Source organism: Trematosphaeria pertusa (genome assembly GCF_010094035.1).
Source record: "Trematosphaeria pertusa strain CBS 122368 unplaced genomic scaffold BU26scaffold_13, whole genome shotgun sequence".
NCBI classification, from domain to species: Eukaryota; Fungi; Ascomycota; class Dothideomycetes; order Pleosporales; family Trematosphaeriaceae; genus Trematosphaeria; species Trematosphaeria pertusa.
In genome coordinates, this window is record NW_022987224.1 from 392803 (window position 1) to 407801 (window position 14999).

The 14999-nt window shown below is 53.6% G+C and overlaps 6 protein-coding genes across 6 annotated transcripts; 4 read left to right on the forward strand and 2 right to left on the reverse strand.

The window, feature by feature from the left end:
- The first annotated feature begins 4706 nt into the window (after nucleotides 1-4706).
- Nucleotides 4707-5030, forward strand: BU26DRAFT_76746 (uncharacterized protein). The gene has a single exon (XM_033836319.1). The coding sequence runs from the start codon at nucleotides 4747-4749 to the stop codon at nucleotides 4978-4980; it is 234 nt and encodes a 77-aa protein (XP_033680093.1). The 5' UTR covers nucleotides 4707-4746; the 3' UTR covers nucleotides 4981-5030.
- A 2102-nt stretch (nucleotides 5031-7132) lies between these two features.
- Nucleotides 7133-7945, reverse strand: BU26DRAFT_76768 (uncharacterized protein). The gene is made up of 2 exons (XM_033836321.1): nucleotides 7578-7945; nucleotides 7133-7552 (listed from the first exon to the last, which is right to left on the reverse strand). Exons 1-2 carry the CDS (start codon nucleotides 7802-7804, stop codon nucleotides 7297-7299), a joined length of 483 nt encoding a protein of 160 aa, XP_033680094.1. The 5' UTR covers nucleotides 7805-7945; the 3' UTR covers nucleotides 7133-7296.
- A 923-nt stretch (nucleotides 7946-8868) lies between these two features.
- On the forward strand, nucleotides 8869-9589 carry BU26DRAFT_76791 (uncharacterized protein). The gene has a single exon (XM_033836322.1). It carries the CDS (start codon nucleotides 8995-8997, stop codon nucleotides 9427-9429), a length of 435 nt encoding a protein of 144 aa, XP_033680095.1. The 5' UTR covers nucleotides 8869-8994; the 3' UTR covers nucleotides 9430-9589.
- On the forward strand, nucleotides 9590-10201 carry BU26DRAFT_76753 (uncharacterized protein). Its single transcript, XM_033836320.1, has one exon. It carries the CDS (start codon nucleotides 9750-9752, stop codon nucleotides 10167-10169), a length of 420 nt encoding a protein of 139 aa, XP_033680096.1. The 5' UTR covers nucleotides 9590-9749; the 3' UTR covers nucleotides 10170-10201.
- A 1549-nt stretch (nucleotides 10202-11750) lies between these two features.
- BU26DRAFT_522218 (uncharacterized protein) lies at nucleotides 11751-13020 on the reverse strand. The gene has a single exon (XM_033829727.1). The coding sequence runs from the start codon at nucleotides 12884-12886 to the stop codon at nucleotides 11954-11956; it is 933 nt and encodes a 310-aa protein (XP_033680097.1). The 5' UTR covers nucleotides 12887-13020; the 3' UTR covers nucleotides 11751-11953.
- Nucleotides 13021-14036: 1016 nt separating this feature from the next.
- On the forward strand, nucleotides 14037-14744 carry BU26DRAFT_522221 (uncharacterized protein). The gene has a single exon (XM_033829728.1). The coding sequence runs from the start codon at nucleotides 14408-14410 to the stop codon at nucleotides 14612-14614; it is 207 nt and encodes a 68-aa protein (XP_033680098.1). The 5' UTR covers nucleotides 14037-14407; the 3' UTR covers nucleotides 14615-14744.
- The last annotated feature ends 255 nt before the right edge of the window (nucleotides 14745-14999 follow it).

A 14999-nucleotide genomic window follows, 5' to 3' on the forward strand; every position in this document is an offset into this window, starting at 1 on the left:
GTTGAGGGCCCTGCCGATTGTCCCTTATAAGAAGATGCGAGTAAGAAGCTGCCTGTGGTACTGGGAGCACGCAGTGGATTGATCTGGATTAAGGAAAGGCTCGGTGAACGGAGAGACAGGCCGTTCGGCACCAGAAAGGCGTATATTTTGCATTTCTGATCTCCAATCCACTCGGGCTATCCTCTGGCTATGAAATTCGGGGTGTGGCATTCTGGACGACTCCATGTAAAAGGCGGCGAAATCTGGAAGCGCGCAACCCTAGTGGGATACAAGATGCTGCTGCGCACAAATCGCAGCGCGGCACGACGACGTGCTTCCTTGGACGTGAGGCATTTGATTTTTCGGCTAGCCGGACAGGTACTCACTACGCCAGATGGGCCCAATTAAGACTCGTGAATGGGTGTTCGTGAGCAATTTCGATCTATGGGATGGCGTCTAACTGCAACTAGCTACCTAGTCCTAAGTGTGACACAATCCACCTCTTTGCACTAATTTATTTCCTCGGTGTCGCATGGGACTGCATACCTATCGCCTCGAATAAGGGACTTATTCAATGAGCAATCGCGAAGTAACGGCATCGTGAGTGTTACGGCGGCTTTGTGCATCGTCCTACACAACCTTCAATACCCTACCCCTCTAACGTCATAGCCCGTTTAACCTCTCTACTCCCTCCGTAAGAATACGTGTCGAAGTGCATAACAAATTAGGCCCACAGGCCTATGGCGATGTCGTAGCGAATCGGCGTAAATGTAAGTGCGCGCGGTGCGTTTTATCAATCGTCAGGAAATATAACGTCTCATACTTAGGAAATGTCCATGACTCCTTAATGGTGATGAAGATAACGGCACATCCTCTCGCTTCTCTACTTCCCCCCTAGAGATACCTGTGACGGCTGACTTCCTTCTCAGTATCTATGCCCAATGCACTTTAATCCATCATCGACTACAGAAGATATCACCACCGATAACGGCTCGTCATCGGGAACACGTCTGACACACGCTCCGCCCGCAATCAGCGTTCATCGGCATTATTCCGTTCGTGGCTTGTCATCATGACGAACTACTTCAGCAGTTCAACTTCCCCTCAAATTCGCGCACCAGCCCCAAATCTGTGCACGAAAGATCCCAGATTTTTACCGAACGCGCATCTACCGTCGTGCATAGATAGATCGAGTTAAAAATCATCTGAAGCTGTCACTATTGACACCAAGTCAGCAACGTACTCGACAGGATTACCAACTCCAGATGGGAGTGATACGATTCTCCTGACGTAGTTCTAAGGAGGCTCTTTTCGTTAGCAAAGGGCACCGAGACGACGATCTGTGTGTGGAAGGCTTTGCTGCCGCTTCAGAGCGAAGACGATGGAAGCTCACAGCGCAGCAATAGTGTTATGGAGGCGGGACTTCATGAGCACGAAAGGACCAGGGAGCGGGTCGCTGCATGAGTATTAGTACTCGCGTGATGCGGGGAGGGGAAAAAGGGTTTTCGGCCGACGTTGCATGCATCGCATGGTTGGAGATGGGCCTCCGTCAACTCTGCAGATTACGCCGTCGACGAACGAGACGAGTTATTCGTCGAAATCGTAGCATCCGCACTATTGGTCGTCTGTAATCCAATTCCCTCCTTGTGAAACGGAGCTCGACATCACCATTTTCGAACCTAGCTAGCGAGACGGCCTACCTAGATTGACAGTGCTATTCGACGCTCCTCGGAATATCATCGCCGAACTTTAGGTCTGAACCTGGACGCGTGTAGGAATACCACCCGGACGATCGATGAGAGATCCGCCGCGTGCACACCACGTTCAACAAAGCGCCCGGACCGCGCGCCTCGCGTTGAAGATCACTGTACAATTGTCAGACAATCCTGTTTGTTTCGTTAATCCGCACGGGTGAAAGCGGACGTGCGGAGGCCCCGTCCCCAATTTAAGTCATTGCCTCCCCCTCAATAAACATGCAAGGCCAGCTAGGCTTTCCCAAACTGGACATCCATCAAGAATACATGAACTTCCCACCAGTCGGTTTCCCCGATATGTTTTGCTTCAATCCTGACAACCTAAAGGACACTCTAATCGTTCGCCTTGATACATCGATATCCTCCCAAACTCTACTTCCCCATGGATCTCACGTCAGGGCTATATCCATTGGCTATACCACCCAGCATCACAGTCGCTCACTTCATCCCGAGATCATCCGGGTGGATTGGCGTGGCGCCATGGACGGACGAAAATGTGTTACCAATGTCTAAGGTCCAGTTCTCACAACGTTGGCAGATGGTTGGCGGGGATGGCAGACTCAGAAGGGTTTCCTCCGGCGAAGGTGACTCTTATGTAGCGGTCAATAGACGATGTGGTGGATGGAGGGGGAGTGTTAGTTGTCGCCGGCCAACACGCACTCACTCAAGGTCCTCGCCGGCGGGTGCGATGGTGGAGCGGGGTGTTGCATGGCACCGGCGAAGCCGTGCTCACTCAAAATCCTTGCCGGCGGGTGCGATGGGGTGTGGGTGTTGGTTCATAGCAGCGAAGGCCCCTCATTCCCAAGCTCCCGTCGCTTCCGGCGAAGAAGAGGAAGCATACTCGGCCACAGCCACTCGCCGACGTCCCTGCTGCGAAACGGTGTAGCCAAGCCTAGATGCTCGCCAGATTCCGCGCCTGTTAACTACGATAAGCTCCAGAGCTTTGGCTTCGGCTTCGGCTTCGGCTTCGGCTTCGACTTTTACTGAGCTTTCTACTCGTTGACTTTAGCGACCATTACTAATGTACTCTGTTGGCGGAACGCAGCAGGTCCGTTCGCAGGATCGATAAATTCGGGCTCTGAGCAAACTCTTTCCACATAATCGGGATAAGCTGTGGCTATGTATATCTTCGTGGTTATCGGCGAGGCTAAAGAGGAATGCTTCCTCTTCTTCTTCCCGGCAAGGTAATTTGTTTAGGCAGCAACGGCATGTTGGGATTACTACTGAAACGGCGGCACATGACATATGAGAACTGGATGGGATATGCTACGTGTGGGATGCGAATGACGTTTAGTGTAGCAAGAATCTCGACGGCACAAACTCAGAATGTGAATATCTCTGTTTAATGTCGTCCTGCTTCATATAAGTCGGCAGCCGAGGAAACCGGGGATACCGTACCTTCCCGCAGACACTTCTCTGGCCTCAAGCCACCGCGGCTCCGGTGTCACTCTGGACTTCATCATTAGCATTTGGCCCCCATTGCACTTACTATGAATTTACTGGAGCCCAAGTGGTACCATTCGCTGCTTCACTGGACAATTTCCTGTCGTATCGCCTTTCCACCTTTATTGCTATCAACAATCTACTTATACCTCATGAGCGCTTTCTACCGGTATCCGGTGGCGATTCTCGTCTGTAACCTGTCGTGCAATCCATTGAAAGATCAGGTTACTCCGCGTCTTCAATACACGTCGGAAGATCTAGTACCGAAAAAATTTAGCCCGGGAGGAAGAGAAGGGGTCCAATGGCAACGTCGGCCTTGCTTTGCGAAAGGGAATTCCTAGGAGAACTAGCCCACGTAATAATCAGCACGTGCTCTTTTGCAGGAGCGTATAAAGAGAGCTCCATACCACCGTTTCGCAGCACCAGTGGCAAGAGGAAGTCTGTCCCTGCCGACTGAGTGAAACATTCATCTCGCTCTGCACAACCGCTCGCGCACAGGCCCTCCCTCATGACGTAAAAGGCATCCACTGCTCCTTCGACAACGTTCCACATCGTCCCTCTCCCAGAACCATGGCCAATAACACTCTCGCGCACCTATGGGCAAACCCACGAACGGCTCGAGCCGATGAGCGAGAATTCCAGCGCCTCGCATCGCAAGCGCAAGATTTCGCGCTACGCCTCTGGATCTTCGGCAGGCGTGCTGCTCAAGAGCACTCCCCGCTCAGAAAGGAGACCCAGACGGAGGATAAGCAGGTTCGCGTGCCCCCCTATGTATCCCGAAATGGGCTTGCAAAAGCTGATACATGCGGATCAAGCAGCGAAGCCAGCTCACCAAGCGCGGAAAGGTTTCTCGAAGTCCCGACGGTGATCGATCGGTGCTGGATATGGCCTCTCCCTCAGTCAGCATACTCCTCGACAAGGTACGCCGTCGGGATGCAAACGCAGTGACGAACTGCCGGAAACGGCAGGCTATCAATTCCGAGCAACACCAGCAGGCAAAGCGTTTGAAGATTTGTGGGTCAAGGAACAGTGCCAAACGAGGGGCGCATGAGAGCTTTGCCGTTGATGAAGCCAATGAAGGGTCTCCAGTAAGGAAGAAGGCGAGGGCGTAGGCCGAGTGATGGGTGTGTATAGAACTGCAGGCCATGGGAGAGCGGTATTCCTCCGCAGGTAGTCTTCTCAGGTAGTCTTCTATCCGGAGCAAAAGGATCCAATCCTTCTGCTCTTTCAGTTATGACGCCTTATATATCCGGTAACATCTTCTCAGGTTCTGCGGAGGAAAAGGGTGTGCATACTTTTCTAGCGCGACCGTTTGCGGGTGCCCGATATGGGGCTTCGTCCCGAGATCTATGCAACTTCGCATCCGACGCATTATGCTCTTTTGATGTACAGCCCATGAATGAGAACGCTCATGAGAATGGCGCAGGTACAGTTGGTTCTCTGTCTTGGTTTGGCACTAAGCGGATTATAGTTAGACCTCCCGAGGTCGTTCGGGGATGTTTAGCACGTGACCTGCTCTTCCCCGCATCTACGCATATTGATCCGACCAAGACCAACGTACAGCCCCTGGATGAGAAGACGCATGGGAATGGTGCCCCCAAGTTTCGTTGTCTTTCTTAGTTCACACCCACTCCCTCTGCCTGCATCCTCCATCACAGCCCGAGGGCTCTGCCCGCCGGTTCCGCACCTCGCCTCGTCACGACACGACAGATGGACGCCTCACTGCCGACGGTATCGCCATTCCTCGCGAGCTTATTTCTACGCGGTCGGCGCCCGCCTATCCTGTGAGCACGCCGTCGCGTAACTGGTGTGCCCTTCTCCTCACCCGATGGCTAACGCTAGAACCGTCGGGCACCTCAAGCACATCGGCCGCATAGCTAACAGCGTTAGGGACGAATGCTTCACTGCGATCGCGCTCTGGGCCTCAGGGTAGCTCACGCGGCATCAAGCTCTCGAGCAGACATCTCCACTAGACTAACCTGTCTGCCACCAATGTCTGTTTCGCGCCTCACCTCGTCCCATCGCGCCCTACATCCTCCATACCTCGGTCGAATGCGTTGACGCTGTACACCCGAAACAGTCTCGCAAGGCGCTCGGTGTGTATAACCGCTTGTAAGCGCACGGTCCGAGAAGCACACAAGAGAGCACTGGTCCCCGGGAGGAGAAGTATATCCGAGCGCACAATAGTATGGACGTGGAGAACGAGGCAAAGCTGGCTTAGGTTCTTGTGCGCGTCGGCATAGTGGAGTGCTGTAGTGCGGTGCTGGTGCGCTGCACATTTCGTGTGGGGGGCCAGTCGGGTGGTTTTTTCGATCTACTGGCACTCTTCGAATGTCTGGAGGCTGGTGGATGCTCGCGAGGGGGTGAGGAGGCTGTGCCGGTGGGATGCCAACGTCTGAGCAGTATTGCGGGCATCGTGACGCGGGCCGGAGCTACGCAAGTAACACGGGCTGTTTTGACGATGGCTACAACAACGGTATGTCAGTTCCACTGGCCATGCGAGGACTTGCTCACGATAACAGCGCCGTCAGATATACGACACTCCAACCCAATGGCTCATGAATGCGGCTCGCTTCATACCTGATTCCTAATGACCAGTCCGCGGCGCTACTCCTTCCGAAGTCCTGAGCAAAACCCTTATCAATGGAGTCAGCTCAAGCATTAGCCCTTTCCTTACGATAGCGAACGTGTCCACAGCCTAATCCCGAACTCCGCTAGGGCTTCATCCCCCATCTTCGAGGGCAAGCTCGCGCCGACATCCCCACTTTAACATGGTATAAGGTCGCGCGATTGTCGTCCGCGGTTCAGAGAGCCGAGCTCCTGAGATCCCACACTGCACGATCGTTGTGGCATCACAGCCCGCACGACTACTCCGGCCTGCAACGCACCGCTATTGTGCGGAAATAGGCGACAAGACATCCACCGCGCGGACGCTGTCCTCGGCTGCGCTGGACGAGGATATCAACCTCTCCAACTCACGCTCGATTGTCCCGAACACGTTGGTCATGCTCCTGAGGAGGTCAGAGGGAGTACAGAATCGTATTATGAACGGTTTGACTTCCACACACGGGCAAGCATGGAGTCCCGAAACTAGCGCCCGTCTAAGCATCGGAAAATATTCCAGCCCGGCAGCCACGTTGCGCACGAAACACCACGAAAATTCTACAACTTTTGCAATGGGCATTCCAGAATGCATGCCTGTCATGCCACTCTCCGGGTCTCTTCCATGAAGGCCGGCTTTCTAAGCGATCTCCATCAACACTTTGAGCAGTCCACGGGGAGGAACAGATCATCATGAAGAACATCAACCTCTCCTAGCCTGTTGTCACCTCGACTGCTCCTCTGCACCTTCCTCTCTGGTGCGCCGCACCCATCGATGCCGCTGCTAAGTCGCGCGTGCGGCTTCGGTTCTCCGTGGACGGCCTGCGTCGATCGACCTTCGAGAAGATCTTCGTCAAGGTCCGTCGGAGCCCCAGCGCGAGAAACACAGCGTCGTGCATGTGGATGTGGGTCCCACGAAAACACTACGAAAAGGCAATAGTGGGCACCCACTCGATAACCAGGCGTATCTCCGGGAAAGGAAAGGCGAGTGTGACAACTGCGCGCTCATGCTGTGGTACGTATCCGAACATCGGACAGGAGCTGTGGTTAAAGTACCAAAGACAGGAAAAGAGTCGTCTGCACCCAGGCTGCTCATGGTCTCTTATCTTCGACACAATGTTTCCGCAACCTCCTTCTCGCGAAGAGACTGGTGCCAGTGCAACAACCCTGTCGCCTCCTGCGTGTCATTGACCCAGCCAAGCCGCCAACCTCGACAGAACCCTGCAGCCGACAAACCCCCGGGTTTCCAATCGGCTTGAGTGCGCACGACATCTTTGAGATCTCCAGAATTGGTGGTGTCGTGTTTCCATTTAGGATCGCCGACAACAAAGAGAATGGCCACGCCTACACGCAGCTTAGTCCACCACGCAGTCAGTCAATCCGTAGTCTTGGGACGAGGCCTTCAGCTAAGGACACCATACTATAGCGGGCTCCAATGCTACTGCTACCACTACCACTACCACCACCGACATCGCCACTGCCAGCATTGTCAAGCGTCGTCAAACCGCCGCATTTGCTGTCACTCCCAGCTGCACCTTCTACACCTGGTGGCACGGTGTTGCCACAAGCATAACGTCTGCGCGGGAAAAGCAAACGGGAGCAGAACCGAGACCCAAGGCAGCGTCCCACATCCTTGAGCAGGCAATTCGGCTTGCAAGAGAGCGGTTGTGTAAGCTCGTTGTCCTGTACCGCCCGCGCTGGGAGTGGGATGTAGGTTGGTGGGAGCAGAATCAGCTACGTAATGCGACGGAGGAGATGAAGCAAGAGAAGAGGAGGTGGGAAGTGCATGTGCGTGCGCATGGGGAAGTGGCGTTTCGCGCCAATGAGGAGGGATGCGTGGGCGTGTGGAGAAGGAAGAGTGTGGGCGCCGATGTACATGCTGGCGGGGATGTGGATGGGGATGCAGAATGGCTGTTTGATGTGTGGTAATTAGCCTTAGCAGCGGAGTGGGGGCCTAGGGGTCCTCGCTGTTGTGTTGGGATGTCTTGCTGAATTCGACTATTGTTAGCCCCGACCATAACCCACATTCTATGGCGACTTAGTGAGCATTGCAAAGTGGGATGGTAATGTAGTAATAGGGACAAGAGGAGTGTTTGTAGTGATAGCTATTGTCGTGCAGTAGGTCGGATATATTTCTTTTCTCTTGCCTCCTCGATACATGGCACCGTGGATTGGATTGTAATTCCGAGTCCAAAGCACCAACATCAATCGCATTGCTCTAATTATGATGTGTAAGGTTGTATGATGTTATTACATAGAGAGCACGCGGCCATTCGCCAAAAACGCTTGGGCTTACCTGTCGATGACCTCAACCACAGCGCCCTCCATATTCGATGATGACCGGTCCGGATTTACGTGGTTAGAAGCAGCGACTGCACCCAGCTTCGTTAGGCTGATATGACCCGGGTGGCGGTTGGGGGGTCGCGGTGTTCTTCGCTGCGCTTTTGCGCTCGATGCTGAACGAGTATATTCGCAGGAGTAATCAACTGTGGTACTGTCCTCGATTGCCCCTGCCACACTCTCGGGCATGATAAGGTATTCATGCCGGTCTTGCAAGATTTGCTGCAGCATCGTATCATTCGCGGTTGTGGCTCGGTTATCTCTACCCGGTGCTTAGAATAGTATATTGGAGGCTACATAGACTATCCCATGTCTCCGATCTGTAAACTTTCTCGTCAGTTAACCGAGGGCACATGAAAATCTGATGTGGAGAACTCACCTCCGTGACTCATACGCATCGCCCTAATGTAGCAACAATATAAGTCCGCCCATAGTGTCCATAGAGCATATGGTATTGCTAGTAATGACGATGGCAGTCGAATGGGCAGAGCCACAAACGCCTGCCGTAGGATCTCCTCTTAGCAACACCCCAACCATCCCATATACGCCGTCTGCGTCCCAAATCGGTTGATTCGTTCCGTCGGACGACTGCATGAGGCATCGACCGCATAAGGTAATAATGCATTGTTGAATGATGAATACCATAGCTCTGAAAGGATCTTGAGGTACAGCGCCTCTGTACTCAGGATATGCCTTTAGCTCCTGTACTGTCGAGCTTTCCGACCTCTAATGAGGTTCTGGCTCATCCTTGGACCTGGCGAAAGAAGTCGCGCACCGACTGGAGTGGAGTCGCTTTCGGTTTCGGTTTAGGGGATGGGGAGGACAGAGAGAACACTGTCGAGGTAGCCGCGGGTGTCGGAGCCTGCGGCTCGGGAGAATGGGCGAAATCCACGGCCGGAGTGAGACGTTGCGGTCGACTGTCCGCGGTCGTAAGTCCTTCCGTTCCCGGCTCTGCGCCGCCAACATTTTGATCTGCAGCCTGAGATTCTGTAGGGTGGTCCGGGGTTGTCTAGCGGTACACGGTCAGCGCAATTCCACCAGAGTATGCCCATGTGGAAGTCGAGCTCATGATGCCCGCAAGGTGCCCTGTGATGCCTTTACGTACCGTGCCTTCCCTCCCGTGCTCCTGATTATATATGCGCAGGGCTTGATGGACAGCGCAGTGTTTGGGGGCATCACCCGCGACCATAGCTTGCACGCAAAACCGGGGACCAGAGAAGTCGATGATCTGAGTTTCATTGACCTCCCGCTCGCGCTGCATGTGGTCCAATGGAGCCTTCAGGGTGGCAATGTCCAACACCTGCACGTTTGAGGAAAGCACATGCGTCTCCCCTGGGGCCAAGCTTAGAACAACACCTTGTTCAAGCGCGTCTTCCTCGTTGTACAGCCATGCCGCAGCAATGCATGTGTCCTGCTCCGACGCGTGCCCATCGTCGTACTGGAGGATATCGAGTATGAGAACACGTCCGCCGGGGAGGTCTGGGAGGGCAACGTCTGCCACATCACCACGCAGCCAGGTGTGTGCAATGCCGGGGTCGTAGAGGGAGTCGTAGCGCCAGAGAGAGGAGGCGCGGCCGAGACGGAGGCGAAAACCGTCTTTTGAACGAGCTAGCGAGGCAGTGGGAGCTGCGAATGGTTAGTAGAGGGAGCGGGAAACAAGCGCCTACGTACTGCGGGCCGAGCGCGACTCGGCGCGCCTTTTCCGCGGCTTCGTGTCCGGTCTATTGTTCGCTCTTGACCGCTTCGCCATTGTCGACGGCCGCGTCGAAGCGTACGCGCGCTGTCCGACGCGGCAAGGATGGTGAGAGAAGTTTCGGGGCCTCCAAAGATCGGAACGTCGTAGCCCCGGACCCGAGCCGAGCACGTGCAGCACATCCGGCGGACACTGTAAGTGAGCACACGGCGGGCCTGCAGCCCTATCTTCGTGGTGGCACTTTCCCGGATATGTTTCTATGCCAGTTGAAGTTGACTATATGGCTGGGGTTCTGCATCTCCGCAAGACAGTTCTCCAGGGCTCACTTCGTAGGACAAGGCTGCGCTATCCCCAATTAGTACTAGAACCTCGTGACTGGGCGGCCGGAGAGCCTGACCATAGAAGCTCAGCGGCTGCTTGGAGCGCGTGAGTACCTTATAGCAGAAGTGCTTACTTCCTCCTACCGGTGAATAGTCTCCTACCCTTCCGTGCCTGCATTCTCACGCCATCTTGCCCGTTCGATCTTTTCTTTGATAGCCTTTCACGGGGGACATTAGTCAGCATGTGTTTTTACATCTGCCATTCATGTAGGAGGTGGCACTATAAGAGACCATTTTCCACTGCTCCCATGACTCTTCGCGCGCAAAACGGTCGCAGCTCCCAGAACTTCCAAAGAGTGCGAGTTGTCGGGCGACACCTTTGGTGGCTGACTTCTCGGGGGTTGCATCGGGGGTGCGACCTGGCCCCATGTGTAGGACCACCAAAACCACCAAACTTTCTCATAATAGCATCATTTTTTGAATATCAGCAGCTATTGATGCTTCCGGGTTTTCTCTCACGGATTCTAGATATTTCGAGCATGGCCCCTCTTCCCAGAGATTTGTGGAGATCTGAGCGTCGGTTGCGCGTGTTCCAGATCCGATGCAACTGGATCTCCATGGAAATCGGGTTTCTCTAGACGTCTGGGATGATAGCCGGCATGAATTTCCGAGGGTCTGCTCCGAATCTGATGCGACGGCTTAATCAGAGACCGATGTCTGGAGTGAGACGTCCGGGATGATCGGGGCCCGGCCAGCTCAGCATAAGCGCTATGGGTGACCGCCCAACTCCAACCGAGTTTAACTGCTAAGCTGCTGTCAGCCGCCGATCCGAATAATGACGGTGTTACACCTGCCCGCAGGAACCCCAAAGTCAAGATGGTCCTCTGCCGTCGGCCGTATCCACCCCACCCGTTCGTGTCATTGTCCCTTCCTCTCGACGCTACGCCGATTCCAGCTTGCTGTCCAGATGTCTCTTGCGCGAAATGATGTCTGCGAAGAGGACGTCATCCCGCAAAATCCTCAATGAGCCTGCAAGTCGAAGTAGCAGTCGGATCCGTGATCGGGGGCCAGAGGCAACAGCGGCATTCACCTCAGCTCGGTGGGGCCGCCCCTCCTCTGTCTCCGCATGCCCATCGTGTCTCCGCGTCGTGGCATGCTTTTATTTGTGAGCCTAAATCTCTAGGAAACGGTGCAAAGCTCAGGCAGCGGGATCCAATGGTGCATGAACCCCGCACTAGAATCGCTCTTCCCCGTCCGTTCACAAGCTTGAGCCCATAGCATCGTGCATCTGGCCGCTTGCTCTAATCCATTATAAATATACATCTCGTTTCTCGCAATATTTTGCGTCCGTATCCAGCAACGCTACTTTCCCCTTTTCTGGACGTTTCCACTCTTGGCACTCCTCAATAACGACGCCTCTCAGCAAGAAGTACGAGTAAGCCGGATACCTCCGTTGTTGTGCAAACTAGCTAATAGCCTTTTGACAGAAATGTGTTTTAAAGCGGCTCCAGGCACGAAATACCGGAAATGCAATCACAAGGCCGAAGGGGTAGAAAAAGTTTACGACTGCGCATTGAAACCAAACGGTCCAAACTGTGCCAACCCTCTACTCAACCATTCTATCACCGACAAGGTCGTCAATGACTTCTGTGACGACTGTAAGGCTGCGGACGCACCTAGTTAAATCTCGGGGCCAAAGCACTGGCATCATGTTTCCTATGCTCAAGAGAGCGAGCGATGGGGACCGATCGACTCTAGGGTTGGGTATGGCGATTACACATGAACATGGAACTAGCATACTTCCAGAGTCAAGCTCGTCTATATCAGTCCCAGATATTATCAAGCGTCTCAAAACCATCCGCCTTACAAGCTGCACGATAGTCCTCCTCATCCATCCACCTAGTATCTTTCTCCACCACCAAGTCATCACAAGCCAACTGCAGACTTGGGCAAGACTTATCGTTCTGGTGCGCTCCGTTGACGTTAATTTGCCCACTAATGCTTGCAATAGCCTTTCGTAACTGCGAGAAACTAGCAGCTGGTCGATGGACCCCCATCCAGCCCGCCTGAATCACTCCCTCAAAGTCCCTCGCCGCTTCTTCAACAACACCTTGGCCGCCTTTGAGGATACTGAACGTTCGTCGTAATTCCGCAATGCTGTTGGCCTTCGCGAGAGGGTCAACACCGGATGCTAAGAAGTGGATGCATGTTGCCAAAGCGAAATGGTCCTTGAGAACCTGCTCATAAAAGCCTTCATCGTCGCGGTGCCTAACAGAGCCGAAGTCGAAAAGCCGCAGTCGATTATTCTCGTCGATACCCATATTGTGAACTTTCAAATCCCCATGTGTGTATCCGAGATTTTCAAGCCACTCTAGAGCACTAAGTAGCTGCTGGATCCAGATGACGTGTATTTCCTTCGTGTTCAGGCTCCATGCCTGATCCAGCGATTGAAAGCGTTGTAGAACGATACCGGAGAGTTGCTTGCATTGCAACCTTTGTGCGAGGTTCGGGTGGGGGTTTTTGGCGAGTACGTCGTAAAACGCGCGCTCCTTATTAAAAAGGGCGAAACTCTGTAAGGACATGTAGATTTGCTCGTTTGCTTCGTCTAGGGGTACCGCCCTGCTGACTGGATATTGAAAGGGTACCTTTACGACCGTCGTCTCCGAGAGCTCATATACGATCCCTTGCGACGGACCGTGGCTAAGGCATTTCCATGCGGGGAATCTGTAGGGTGTGAACCAAGTATTGTTCGGCATCTTGTAGACAGGAGGGCTCATTGGCCGCGAAAGCGCGGGACGAAGGAATTCGTTAGAATAATCGATATTCAAAAGTAGAGTTGGCGAGAAAATAGGCCTTGCTCGCGCTAGCTGACTCAGCAGTTGGCCCGTCCTCCTGAAAACAGCACGTAACTAAGGTACTACCCTGGGCGACCGCCATCGCAGCAGCGAGATCGACCTGAGGCGGCTGCTGAGGTGCGCGACTGGCTGCTTCGGCTTGTTCGTCGAGCCAGGCTTCCTGCTTCCTGCCGCCGCGACGCTTCAGAGGAGCAGCCACTTGGTGGAGCAGCCTGCGATCACCCGGGGAAACCAGCGCTAACCAAATCAAGATCAGCCGTCGCTGTTTGGTCCGAGCGCTGTTGTTTACAAAGGGTCATGCGCGATGGGATATGGGACATACGGTCGATACGGTGATAGCCCTGGACGGATCCTAAGGCTCTGATTGGCCGTCAAGCGACCGCGCTAGTACCCAGATAGGAATAGGCGTTTCCCGAATAGGCAAATCGCGATAATTGAACCTGAAGTTCTCGACACCTCACTTTCTCATGCCTGCCCACAACCACCAAACGCGCCCTCCGGGGGTCGCCGATTACGCTGCAACGCTGCAGGCAGCTGTTATCACGCTCAGGAAGGTTAACAATGCTAATTTTCGCCTCATAGAGTCGAAAACCGGCATCCCAAAGTCCTCCGCCAGCAATATATGGCAACGCGCCGTCGAACGGCTGGTGGCGAGCCCGCCAGCCTCACTGAGCTCCTCGAGTCGATTCCGCACGATTCTGCCCGCCCTGGCAAGCCCCCCCGGGTCCCTAATAGCTCTGAGGAGTCGCTATTAATCAGAAAGGCTATTATAGACAATAAAACGGAGAAACAACATGTTGCAGCTCGTCCAGCGCTTCAAGAACTGGGGATGAGCGACCTTAATCGGCGGTAAGTCGAACGGGTCGCCCGCGAGTACCGCGACGCTCGCTATCTATACGCGATTGTCCGTAAAGTACGACCCAAGAAAACAGCCCTAGATTAAGACGATAAGGACGATCGGGTTGACTGCAGCAAGTGGCTGATAAGGGAGCTTAATCTAAATTATCTATAGATTATATTTGTCTCATACGATAAGACTTCCAAGGGCTTCGGAGGCTCCAATATTTAAGGTGGCAAGCAGAAGGTAAGCGCTCCGCGCGGCCACAAATTCAACACAAACAAGGACGCCGTACACACTAAAAAGCCCAAATTCAGCCTTATAATTTGCGCCGCGACGTCCTCCTACGTACGCTGCTCTTACAAGCGCCCATGTATCGTATAGGCTCTGCCCGATGAGCGCGAAGTTGCACCCTCGAACGCTAGGTTATCGCCGCCAACGAAGAAGCCTAACTTAAAGCTGAGCGTAAACAAGCTGCTACCCTCAATCCTACGACGCCCGAATACAGAGAGTTAACTGCGTTCAACGAGGAAATTAATAAATATAATTGCGACTTCAAAAGTTGCCACCCTGGCCACAAGGGCATGAAGGGTCTTAAGAAACGCCGGAGCCCTAAACAGTTCTTCAAGAATGAGATTTTTACGTACAACGTCGACGGCAAGGGCATGAACGCTATCTACTACAAAGCTCGCCGATACGTCGCTGCGATAATTGACGAGCTTGATATCGCGTTTACAGACTACCCGCCGTGGTCTCCAGATTTACACCCAATTGAGCACTGTTTTGGCTAACTTAAGGGCTTTATCGCGAACTACAACGTTACCTCTGCGAGCAAGGAAAGCAAGAAAGCCGCCGTCAAATATATACAGGAAATCTAGCAGAGCGACGCCGATATGGAGGCGTATATGGAGGAGCACCTCGCTCCTCGGCAGTGGAGAAAGCTCGCTGAGGACTGTACACTACACTATGGCGATAATAACTTTATAGGATGACTCTGTATCCCTCTGCCATACTCTGCAAGCCAGAAATATCGATTATTACCCCAGTTTAAGCGATTTCCTGGCTTCAATCGGATGACCGAGCGATTCTGGTGAGACAGCCAAGGATTACATAAAGTCGATCTACGTGTCCCGTATCCATCGCGGATGACCCTTTGTAACAAAGCTCCATTCCATT